A 13,020-nucleotide genomic window follows, 5' to 3' on the forward strand; every position below is an offset into this window, starting at 1 on the left:
GGTTAAGTTTTGTTACTACTAAAATGGAAATATTTCTTTTTGCCTTTATATCTCCAGTGGAGTTTATTGCAGACACTTCATATTTGAATGCAAGTCAGATTATAAGTGGTTGCACGAGTCAAACTTAAGTTTGAGAAAAAAGCAGCGTTACAGTTGTACCAGCTCTTCCATGAAACTGCTGAATCTTTCATAACGACTGCTTTCTGTATAAAGTTTGAGCAGCTACATGTGAAGTCTACTCCAGAGGATTACTGGTATCTCTGAATGTGGATTGTGATACAGAGTCATTGTATTTATAAAACTGGCACTTTTGTCTCTACTTTACTTTACTACCATCTACTGGGTTTTGAAATGTATGGCATTTATTCCACGAAGGCAAAATGCTCACAGCGTAACAAGAGTGACAAACAAGCTGTGTATTTGCCCCATAAGTCAGATCTGCTTCAAAATGTAATGGGTTCTTCTTTGGCCCATGCTACACTCTCACACCAAATTTCATGAAAATCAGGTGGCAATATAAGTCAAATGTTCTAGATAGATAGGGCCTACTATATTAATCCTGAGGACACACAGTCTATTATGCGATGCATACAAAAACACAGATACACATAGGGATAGAGAATATAAGTATAAGTCTGACATAGTATAGTATGCAGTAAAAAATGTCATAGTATAGCATGTATTAAATTTTTCATTAAAAAATTCCTAGCATAGTTTGTAAAAAAAAAATTAAAAAAATGTCAACGTATAATATGTCATTTTAAAAAATCATTTATAATGTCATAGCATAGTATGTCAAAATTTCCACGATGTCATAATGTCAGTATATTTTGTCATAGTAATAATAATATCTGAAAGCCATCGTACAGTATGTATCACAATTTTTCACAATAATGTCATACTAGTTAGTCATAGTTTGTCAGAGTTTGCCATACAAAAGAGTCATGGTGTGGTATATCAACATTTTCGCAAAAAGTGTCAAAGTATAGTATGTCATTAAAAAAAAGTCATAAAAAAAAACACACGATGAAAAAAATCATTGGAGTCACTGTTTAGTGTCAAGATTTTCATAAAAATGTCACAGTATAGTATGTCATACAAAATGGCATGGTAAGTATTAAAAATGTTCGTTAAAAAAGTCATAGTGTAGCATGTCTTAAAAAATCCTCAAAATGTCACAGTATATGTCCTAAAAAATTTCATTAAAAAAAACATAGTCTAGTATGTTATTTGAAAAATTATCAAAAATGTCATAGTATAGTATGTCCTAAAAATGTTCATAATTTTCAATGTGAGAGTTTCAGCTAAATGTCTAAAATCTTTATTATTGCAAATATATCTTCAGTCCAACACAGTTCAGAAAAGTTGTCCTACTCTGCTTCCAGAAAAAACAAACAAACAAAAAAAAAAACATACAGGCGAAGATTATTTCTGTCCCAGCTGACTTCCTGGCCGAGACAGCAGCTGGACGTCTGGACAAGTGCCATCACTGATATAATACATTCCTCCGCCCCACACCCTGACCTAATTCTAAACCTATACCAAAGTCTTAACTGTCACTTTGAGACAGTGAGGACCAGACAAAACGTTCTAACTTAGATAGCCGCTAAATGAAGCATAGCAACAATACTGATGCGTCACAGTAGCAAAAATGATTATTGCCAACTATCCATCAGTCGGCTGAATACCTCGTGTTGCGGAGATACAAAGAGCCACCGGTGGAGAATAGATCCACAGACATCAGCTCAGGCCAACAGACATGAGCAAAGCGTTTTTGTCTTTGACAGCGATGGTTGCTGCTACTCTCCACATAATCCACAACACAAACAGAACTGCTGGGCAATCAACTCTCGAACACAGCGCTGGCTGACAGAGATTAACATGCTGTTGATGGGTTGATTCTCTCACCACTCTGATGTGGTATTTTGTCAGTATGGTGGGGTGATTTCAGGTCCTAAAAGAGTGGCCATGTGTGGTTTGGAAACCTCAACAGAACTCCTGCATTAAATCTTTATTTAAAGCATTTAGAATCTGAACAGAAAAAGAACCCACACTTCTCAAATCCATTACTGTTAAATTTTGTCTCAATACAAAGCAGCTGCAAAAGACTTTTGTCTAACCCTGTAAAAGTTTTAATTTGGGAACTATCGTATCAAAAAGTAGTCAAAAAGTATTGCAATTCAATCTTTAGTCCTAAACAGGAAGCAGTTCAGAGTCTTGCTGCACTTTGTCTACAATATCGGGCAATAAGGAGATAAGACACACAGTTTATGTAAAATAAATCTGGTAGGGGTAAAAACAAATTTAACAATATTATTCAGCAGCCCGAACAGGAAAGAGAGGTCACTAAGTGAAGGTTTCCGTGATGTCGGACAAATTGACTCTTCAGTTAGCCCCACCCCTGAAAAATGGCCCATAGGACCCAAAGCCCAAGTTATCAGGCCCACATGGAATCAGCACGTACAGAATTCTCAGAACAGAACTCCAACTGAACTGATTTTTTTTTTTACTGAATCTATAATATTACAAAACAAAAACCAACAAAAAACCATTTCAATCTGGTTCTGGTTAAAAATAATAATAATATTTTTTTTTTTTTAAATCAGCAGATTTCATTTGGGTCTGCTAATTACTTTGCAGAATGACATCATCAATCATTCCGACCGGTTCCGACTATGGCTAAGGCATGACCAGCCCCACTCTGCCCCTGACTGACTAGAACTCCTTTATTGGTCTGGTTGGTTAGTTTTAGGCATGAGGAGTGAGACTGGTAAAGGTCAAGGTAAGAATATCAGGGTAAGCCAATCAGAGGCAGAGTAGGGCAGGTAATGGCCATAGTAGGAAGGTCTGATAGGGTCATTCTGTTTAATTATTAGCTATGTACTTCTGTTAGTAAGAGTGTGTAACATATTTTCAGAGAAATATTCCTTTTCAGACTGTTAAGGCTTTGGAATTATGGACCTTCAAAACAATGGCATGGCCTGAAATGATGCAAATAATCTAACTTTATATACTGTAGGTACATTAGCATGTAGTTCCTATTCTCACGTCCTTGATTAGGGGTGTTGGCACTGACTGGCTAAGCATTGGTACCACTGTGGCATCCATTGGATTGATTGCTTTGTTAAGCAGGACGCCACTATTTCATGTGATGACCAGACAAAACAGTCAACTCTGTGGATTTAAAGGTCTGGACCCAAGCAATGAACCACCAGGTTAAATGCACAAAAAGAAGCACCTGAACAAAGAGCCAAACAATTCATGTAAAACATAAATATGCAGACAGATCCAGTGGTACATAAGATACAGCACAAATTAAAAGCACAGCACAAGCAGACATGTAACAGTGTAAGGCCTTGAAAGAAGCTTTTATTTTAACCTCTCTTCAGCCACTCTAGACGTGTACAAAAACCACAGATTGAAAACAACAAACACACTCAAACACAGTACAGTACAAAAGGATTGATCAGGATCATGTGTCTGTTTGTTTGTTTGTTTGTTTGTTTGTGATATAAACTTCATCAAATATGCCTTCACTTTTCCACTTACAGTTTTAACATCTTGTAAATCAGTGCATGACACCTACAGCACATTTCCACTGCATTAAATTCAAGTATTAGCTATTATTATCATTATTATTATTATTATTATTATATTACCATCACCATCACCATCATTATGTGTGTTGTTAACACAATGTATTCTTTGCATTCCTACAACAAAATGACAAATATGTCACTGCCTTCCAAAACAACTCACCTGAGCCTTTTCTAATGTGATGTCTCTGTAGTTAAAGTTTAGTGAGGTTAAGGCACAAAAACTGTGTTTAACACAATAAAGAATTAGATTTCCTCCTGTCAGACACACGCACCCCCTAAAATGAAAGTATATAAAATGTTCAATATTGTTGAAGTTCTTAAGTTTGCCATGAACATCACATGGCAAATAGAAGACAGAAGCTATTGTGGAAAATATTAAGAACAGTCTTAACAGTCAGTTTCAGTATTGCTTAATAGAGAAAAACTTAAGGACACAGCTAACAATTATTTTCACTTTGGATTCATTTGTTAATAAACTTTTCAATTATTCCGTTAGATGTCTAGTTTATGAAACAATAACTTATTCCTGTTCAATGTGATCTCATCCCTGCTCATCATATTTTGCTGCTTGGGCAGAAGTGTTGCTATAACGACGCATCTTCATACAACGGTTTGTATGATAGCTTGTGAAAATGCATACATAACTGTTGATATGATATTAGTGATATATGATATCAACAAATAAGCACTGCATGAAAAGGGTTGTCACATTACGTACTTAACGTAAAGTTACGTAGGTTATGTTTAGGAGGATAAAGTTACATAGGTGAGGTTTAGGAAAAGGAACATTAAGTCATGCGTTTATTTGACCCATCCACTACCCAAACCCACCTCCTGCTCTTTATACAACTTTCTTCTTTACTTTAAGCGTTCATCACCTGATTGCAGCCTTCCCGAATACGTGAGTAACACAACAATTACTGGCTCATGATTACACAGGATTTATACAAATTCTGGTGCATTACATTTTGCTGGTATACAACCAGTGCATGAGAACAGCCTGACTATAATAACACCAGGGGAGGCCTTTTGCATTGTATCTTGATGCAGAAGGGGTCGACAGTTAGATTTAGGCAACAGAAATACTTAGTTATGGTTAGGAAAAAGATTGCTGATGATGCATGAAAACACCTGGCTTTGAGTGGCACAAACCCCGCAACCCTAATGTTGCTGTTTATTGGCCTAGAACTCTGGCCTCCTGGGTCAAAGTCCTCTGCTTGCTGGACCTGTTGACATCCACTCCCACCAACCCAAAGGGAAGTTTCTCACTCTTTAAACTATGTCTATTGCTCTGAATGTCTAATAATGACATTGATGGGTTCACATTATAGTTTGTGAAAAGTACGGTGAGTCTGACACAGATGCTAAAGGGTGCCCCCGATGTCATTATAGAGACGCCAGGGTCACTGCCCAACCGGCATAGTTTGACGACATGGGAGTGAGATCAGGCTGCTACAAGGAACAAGAGTACTAAGTTTTTTTGTTTTTTTTTAGATATTTAATTAACATATTAATCTTAATAATTAAATATCTGAAGCTGAGGCCAATGGGTAATATTTTTACTTTATAATGTAATAACGGGGCCAATTATCAGATTTCAAATGGACCAACTCCTTGTGTCTTATTGTTAATATTTAATGTTTTTACTCTGCCTTCCCATAATCACTCCACCAGTGTTCTCTCAGTTTTACCAGACATGTTCAGCCTCCTTACTCGACGATCTCGTCCTCCTCGTCCTCAAAGTTCTCCTCGCCGTCGTTGGCAGTGGCCTCTTGGTACTGCTGGTACTCCGACACCAGGTCGTTCATGTTACTCTCCGCCTCTGTGAACTCCATCTCGTCCATGCCCTCGCCCGTGAACCAGTGCAGGAAAGCCTTTCTGCGGAACATGGCAGAGAATTGCTCGGAGATCCGCTTGAACAGCTCCTGGATGGCAGTGCTGTTACCGATGAAGGTGGCGGCCATCTTGAGCCCCCGGGGAGCAATGTCACAGACAGCCACCTTGACGTTGTTGGGGATCCACTCCACAAAGTAGCTGCTGTTCTTGTTCTGGACGTTCAGCATCTGCTCATCTACCTCCTTCATGGACATGGGCCCGCGGAAGACAGTTGCAACGGTCAGGTATCGTCCATGGCGAGGGTCGCAGGCTGCCATCATGTTTCTGGCATCAAACATCTGCTGGGTGAGTTCAGGGACAGTAAGTGCTCTGTACTGCTGGCTGCCTCGTGCTGTCAGAGGAGCAAACCCTGGCATGAAGAAGTGGAGTCTGGGGAAAGGCACCATGTTGACGGCCAGCTTACGGAGATCTGCGTTGAGCTGCCCGGGGAAACGGAGTGAAGTTGTCACGCCGCTCATGGTAGCTGACACAAGGTGGTTAAGGTCGCCATAGGTGGGTGTTGTGAGTTTAAGAGTGCGGAAGCAGATGTCGTAAAGGGCCTCATTGTCGATGCAGTAGGTCTCATCTGTGTTTTCAACCAGCTGGTGGACAGACAGGGTGGCGTTGTACGGCTCCACTACAGTGTCTGACACCTAATAGATCAAAAGAAGATCAGATACAGAGATGTTAAAGTTTCAAGGAGGAGGAGACATGAAACAACTACAGAAAGGGTGGTCTGTGGAGTTGTTGCATTCGCCATAAGAAGAAGGTTTGGGGTAATGGTTTAAGGATTTCAGTGAAAAGAGTAGATGAGAGGCATAAAAGAAAGCAGGAAGAATACCTTTGGTGACGGCATGACGCTAAAAGTGTTCATGATCCGATCAGGGTATTCCTCCCGGATCTTGCTGATCAGCAGGGTGCCCATGCCTGACCCGGTGCCCCCTCCCAAAGAGTGAGTCAGCTGGAAACCCTGCAGGCAGAGTTACAGCAAAACAGTCATTTCACAGTAAACAGTGTTGAGAGATGGGGGGGGAGGGGGGGGGGNTGCCTGACCCGGTGCCCCCTCCCAAAGAGTGAGTCAGCTGGAAACCCTGCAGGCAGAGTTACAGCAAAACAGTCATTTCACAGTAAACAGTGTTGAGAGAGGGGGGGGGGGGGGGGGGGGGTTCATTTAACTAAAGAAGACAAAGTTCCCAAATGTTAGATATTAGGCAATTTTGGACTGGAGGGACTTTCTCGAAGCTCTAAGAACTTTGTTTTTTAGCTCCTTTTTCAGAGTAGTTACTCTGTTACTTAAGTTCCTTAAGACGCTAAAAACCTGAAGTCTTGTTCACCTGGAGACAGTCGCAATGCTCACACTCCTTCCTCACTATGTCCAGGACCGAGTCAACGAGCTCCGCCCCCTCCGTGTAGTGACCTTTGGCCCAGTTGTTCCCCGCACCTGTCTGACCTGCAGACAACCAATCAGCACAGAGAAAATCCATCTGTGAAATGTAAAATGATCGCCACAACAGATGGGAATGTGCGTGCAGACACACACTCAACTGGTGACCCATTTCTCAGATGGGGGGATAGAAGGACAGAGTAGACAGATCTACAATCTCCCTGCTTCTTCTCCTGCTGAGACATCAGTTTATAAAACAAATGCTACGGTCTGTTTACAGTAGAGATTTAATGCTGGAAAGTTTCACTGCTGCTCCAGCTCTGTCCTCTGTAACTACACAAAGAATAAAGTATCTCAGAGAGTGATGAGCTCAGGGAGAATTATCTCTATCTCTGCAGCTCTATGGAGCTTTTTAGCCTCTTTAGGCTCCTGGTTTTGGATTTGTGGCACATTTCCTGTTTGGCTCAGCAGCAAACAGCAGACAGAGATTAGCTGTTGAACATAGTAGCTTTAGCAGCTACAGAGACAGATATTTCCCTCGGGAGCTGGTGAAGACCAAAACCAGAGCTAAAAGAGAGAGAATATTGGACTGACATTCATCAGGTGAAACACAACGATGCCCAATGAATCACCTTTTTGCTCTGTAACTGCTGGAGGTGGAAGCAGTTGGCTGTTTGTTAAAATGTTAGCCACAACATCTTTATAATCTGATAATGTGTCAATTTTTGCATTTTAGGCTTCTTCCTCTGCAACAAAAAAACTGTTAAATCATCTTTAAGGAATTTTACCTGCTAAATTACACTCACCAATCTCATTCAGCTGCGCTGGTGTTTCCTGGTGTTTAATTACAGTTATGTTTTAGGATTTTTTTCAAACTGCAAAAAACTTGTAGCTTACCAACTGTCTAAATATATAAATTAATGATTTTTTTTTTCACATTAACAACCCTGTAAACTTGCACAAAAGGCCTAAAAAACCGAATTCATTGAGTAAAAAAATGTGATTGTTACCAAAAATAAAGTTGTCTGGTCTGAAGAGTTGTCCGAAGGCTCCTGAGCGTACGCTGTCCATGGTTCCTGGTTCCAGGTCCACCAGCACAGCCCGGGGGACATATTTATGTGCTGCACAAACAGAGAAGAAGAGTTGTCATGTTCTGGCACCAAAATGTTGTGTTTTTAACCTATACATGTCCTCACCACCATCAGTCATCTGTTCAAATGCTTTCAGACGATGCACGTCTCTTCGTGACCACACTCATGGGCACATTATGAGACAGTATTCCCTTGGGCACAGATATGCAAAAGGACCCACCACACCACATCCTTGTGGTTTTTGTGTGTCTTTGTAGTTGTTTTGTGTCTCCTTGTGGTCATCTTGTGTCTCTTTATGGTTGTTTTGTCTCTTTGTGGAATTTTGTTGTCTCTCTGTGGTAATCTTGGATCTTTTTGGCCGTTTTGTGTGTCCTTGTGTTTATTGTTTGTCTCCTTGTGGTCATTTTGTGTCATCTAGAGGTCAGTTTGGGTCTCTTTCAGGTTGTGCTATGTCTCTTTGTGGTCATTTTGAGTCTCTACCTAGTTGATACATGTTAATTTGGTGGACACTTTGCAGGTGAAGGTCAGTGGGGCAGCTGACAACTGGGGCCCCTGGGCCTGTTCCCCGTGGGCCCATTCAGCAATCCATCCATGACCACCCTAAACAACTTTTGTTTGAGTCAGTCTGCCTCATTTAGTAATGTGAATTAGTGATGAATAGGTTAGGTGGCTACGGTCTGCTCTATGTCTTAGAGAGGAGGGCAGGGTGACAATTAAAATATTACTTTAAAATATTTAAAATGTCTATTATGAGAGCTAATAAGCTGTAAAATATGATGAGATGAATGTTTAAAAAAAATTTAAGGTCAAGATAAGAGCACAACAAAGTTCACTTATCAAATTAATAAATAAGGTTGTGTTTATCATCCTTAACCCTTTGACACTAAGAAAAAAAGGCCACAAAAATCCAAAAACCAAGCTTGAGTTGGTTTAGGAGGTGAAATGTGATTAATTTTCCAGTAGAAGCTGAACACAGACCATCTCCAGTCATCCAGAGGACGTGTGTGATTCACAGTGACTCTCACACTCTCTCACACACACACACACACACACACACACACACACACACACACCTCTCTACTGTTATTTTGTACTTACAGGACGCCTCATTGTAGTAGACGTTGACCCTGTCCAGCTGAAGAGATGAGTCACCCACATAGTTCCCCGCTGGGTCAATGCCATGCTCGTCGCTGATCACTTCCCAGAACTGACCGAGTCACAACAGCAGAAAAAGAGAAGAAGAAAAGAGCTCAGACCTGGTGACCTCCTGTCTGTACAGTACATTTACTGACACTGCTCAGCTTCTATGACTGGTTTAAAGTTCTAGTGTGAATTTAGGGGGCAGAAATGGAGTAAAATAAAATATAATGTTTTCTTTAATGTATAATCACCTGAAAATAAGAATTGTTGTGTTTTCGTTACCTTTAGAATGAGCTGTTTATATCTAGATAGGGAGAGTTTCCTTGTCTACAGAGATCACCATGTTGCACTGCCACGTTTTTACAGTGGCCCAAAACGGACAAACCAAATGCTGGCTCTAAATAGGGACATTCACATTTTCGTATTGACCACCATAGTTAGCAGCCCCTCCATGATGAGAGAGTTGGAAAAACACTGATTTTTTAAAACATGAAACTGTTTTATTCAGTATTTTTAACTGTTTAAATCAGCTGGTCTGTTTGTTTCAGAGATGAAGAGCCCCCGTTAGATAATTCAACTCCTGGTAAAAAACCTCCTAAACATCTGGATTTTAAGTTATCAGAGAAAGAAGGTGAGCACATTAGCAGGTGCTGGGCCAGCAGCCCATCCCTGACATGCCAAACAGCATCAGAGAAACACTGATTTTTAATGTGAAAAAACTTTATTCAGTGTTCTTATTGGTTTAAATCAGCTGGTCTGTTTGCTTTGGAGAGGAAGAGACCTCTGTGGATAATTCAGCTCCTGGTAAAAACCAACTGAATATTGAACACAGGAGAGTTTCAGCTTGTTGCGTGCAATCCTCACCTCTAGACACCGATAAATCTACCTAAATCTTACAGACTTCTCCTTCATATGTTTCTTAGGCTGCACTATTATCTTAAGCAGTATTGATGTTTGGGAATGTGCTGCATGAGTTTCACTATCAGGTAGCAGGATGAGGTTGGACAACAAGAGCTATACTTCCTCTCACTTTGTAACAAAAAGATAAAGTTTTAATGGCAGCAGAGAAAATGTGTAGATGTGGAGACTTCAAAGTCGAAATAAATATGCTGGTTTGTTTTCATAAGTAAAGAAATAAACTTCCAACAAGTGAAACTACATCCCAGCGTCCACTTGTGTCTCTGGCAGGAATATAATTAAGCACGTCAGTATATTGTTCTTTTAAAAATCCTGCTTATAATCTCCATTTTTACTAAAATCTAAAATCTTGTTTTTCTGTAGCTGAGAACATTAAGGCTGCCTTCTTCTGCCTCTGTGAAAGCATTAGCTGTGGCCTAAGGCATGTTTTTTGGTTGGCCATCTGTGCATCTCATTCTCGTCGAACGGGATATTAAAAAAAAAGAAAAAAAAAAAAGGCCTTGACAGCATTTCTTCAAATTTGTCATACATCCACCTAGAGTCAACTGGTTTGGTGGTCAAAGGTCAGTGTGTGGCCATAACTCAAGAATTCATACACTAATTATGACAAAACTTCACACGAATGGGATACAGGAACAGGATAAAATGATGAAGCAATTTATATCCAAAAAGTCAAAGGTCAACCTCACTGACATCAGGATGATTTCTGGCCATAATTTAATGCCATATTTGAAGTATTGTCAACTGTGATGGCAACATATGAGTCTGGACAGACATGGATGTGTACTGGGACTGCAATTTCACTGATTTGCAGAGGCATACAACCGTGTTGAGGTAATTCTAGTGTAGTATCCTAATTACTTGGGCTGCACCTGACTCAGACTGAAGTCAGTCAAATCAGAAATTCAAATACAAATATTGATGATTGTGTTTTTCCATATAAAGTTTCAAAGATTGAATGGGGCTCAACGGGACATTCGGCATTCATGTAATATAGAAAACAAACTAACAATGGATCAGAAATGTGCAACATTTTTTTCCAACATTAAATATCAAACAAAAGCCAGAGACTGTGGCATATTAAGTATCTGTGAGCTGTAAATTCACCACTTCTAAGCAGAAGAGAGAAGATAATGTTATGTTGGAGCCATGTTCACAGCTGTCGATACCAAAGAGTAGCGTGAAAGTCAAGAGTGGTCACTCTGCAGAAAAATTTGGGGACCAAATCATTCCTAGAAGTACACTGCACAACACACTGACAAGCAAAAAAACCCCACAAAAACCTGAGGGGTCTCTGACTGATGATTTGAATCTCTGACTCTCAAGGGGCAGCTCTACTTATAATGTAACACCATGTATTCTGTTACTCACCAAGCCTTGTATTTCACACTTTCCTCACAAGCACAGCTGGTTCATTACCCAGAAACCTTTGTAGTAGTTGACCTGCTAACTGCTCACTTAGCTCTGGTTCTTTCTCATGTTTCACTTTCTTCTTCTACAGCTGCATGCTTGTACATAGTTTAGTAGTTGCACTCAGAGTCCTTGAATAGTTTCTCAGTGGCTCTGAGTTCACTTCACTCCCCCTCTCCACTGAGATGAGTTTCTTACAGGTCAGAGAGCAGTCAGTGCTCACTGCATTCATTCATTCACTTATTCATTCAAACGTGCTGTAAACTAGAACCAGATCTCAAATGTCAAGATGTTCTGGTAATTTAATTTACAGCGAATATAAGGGTATGGATGGGGCATGGGCAGATGACGCCTCAGAGAAATCCAATATCTAATCTTCCCTTTCTTTCAAAGATCCTTGAGAAAGTAGTCGCAGACCAGCTGTGTGATTTTCTCCATGATAATAATTTATTTGAGGAATTTCAGTCAGGATTTAGAGTGCATCACAGCACTGAGACAGCACTAGTTAAAATTACAAATGACCTTCTGATTGCTTCAGACAAAGGACTCGTCTCTGTACTTGTTTTATTAGATCTCAGTGCGGCATTTGACACTATTGACCATCAAATTCTGCAACAGAGACTGGAACATTTAATTGGCCTAAAAGGTTCTGCACTAAGCTGGTTTAAATCTTATTTATCTGATCGTTTTCAGTTTGTTCACGTTCATAATGAATCATCCTTACGTACTAAAGTTTGTTTTGGAGTTCCGCAAGGTTCTGTGCTCGGACCAATTCTATTCACTTTATTTATGCTTCCCTTAGGTAACATCATTAGAAATCACTCTGTAAATTTCCATTGCTATGTGGATGATACACAATTTTATTCATTGATAAAGCCAGAAGAAACTAATCAATTAACTAAACTTCAAAAATGCCTTAAAGACATAAAAACCTGGATGAGCACCAATTTCCTGATGTTAAATTCAGACAAAACTACTTACTGTTCTTGGCCCCAAACAACTCAGAGACTCTTTATCTGATGATATAGTTTCTCCCGATGGCATTGCCAGAGCAATGCCATCCAGAGAAATGGCATTTGTCTTTTAATTCTCATTTAAAACAGACCGCACGGATTGCGTTTTTTCATCTGCGTAATATTGCGAAAATTAGGCCTATCCTGACCCGAAAAGATGCAGAAAAATTGGTCCACGCTTTTGTTACCTCTAGGCTGGGTTACTGTAACTCTCTATTATCAGGTTGCTCTAATAAGTCTTTGAAAACTCTCCAGCTAATTCAGAATGCAGCAGCACGTGTACTAACAGGAACTAAGAAACAAGATCATATTTCTCCTGTTTTAGCTTCTCTGCACTGGCTCCCTGTAAAATCCAGAAATTAATTTAAAATCCTACTCCTAATTCACAAACTTTAAATGGTCAGGCTCTTAGTGAGCTCATAGTGCCATATTATCCCACCAGAACACTGCGCTCTGAGAATGCAGGGTTACTCGTGGTCCCTAAAGTCTCCAAAAGTAGATCAGGAGCCAGAGCCTTCAGCTATCAGGCTCCTCTCCTGTGGAATCATCTTCCTGTTACGGTCCAGGAGGCAGACACCGTCTCCACATTT

At 40.1% G+C, this 13,020-nt stretch overlaps 1 protein-coding gene across 1 annotated transcript in view; it reads right to left on the minus strand.

Annotated features, from left to right (window-relative positions):
* Nucleotides 1-13,020, minus strand: part of tubb6 (tubulin, beta 6 class V) — a 33,226-nt gene that overhangs the window by 17,584 nt on the left and 2,622 nt on the right. The window contains exons 2-6 of the mRNA XM_050056503.1: nt 9,048-9,156; nt 7,869-7,979; nt 6,809-6,924; nt 6,316-6,444; nt 5,313-6,127 (exon numbers count right to left, since the gene is read on the minus strand). Of these exons, the coding sequence (XP_049912460.1) occupies nt 5,313-6,127; nt 6,316-6,444; nt 6,809-6,924; nt 7,869-7,979; nt 9,048-9,156 (1,280 nt within the window). The remainder of the gene's footprint in view (nt 1-5,312; nt 6,128-6,315; nt 6,445-6,808; nt 6,925-7,868; nt 7,980-9,047; nt 9,157-13,020) is intronic.

This window comes from Epinephelus moara, chromosome 11 (genome assembly GCF_006386435.1).
Source record: "Epinephelus moara isolate mb chromosome 11, YSFRI_EMoa_1.0, whole genome shotgun sequence".
Classification (NCBI taxonomy): domain Eukaryota; kingdom Metazoa; phylum Chordata; class Actinopteri; order Perciformes; family Serranidae; genus Epinephelus; species Epinephelus moara.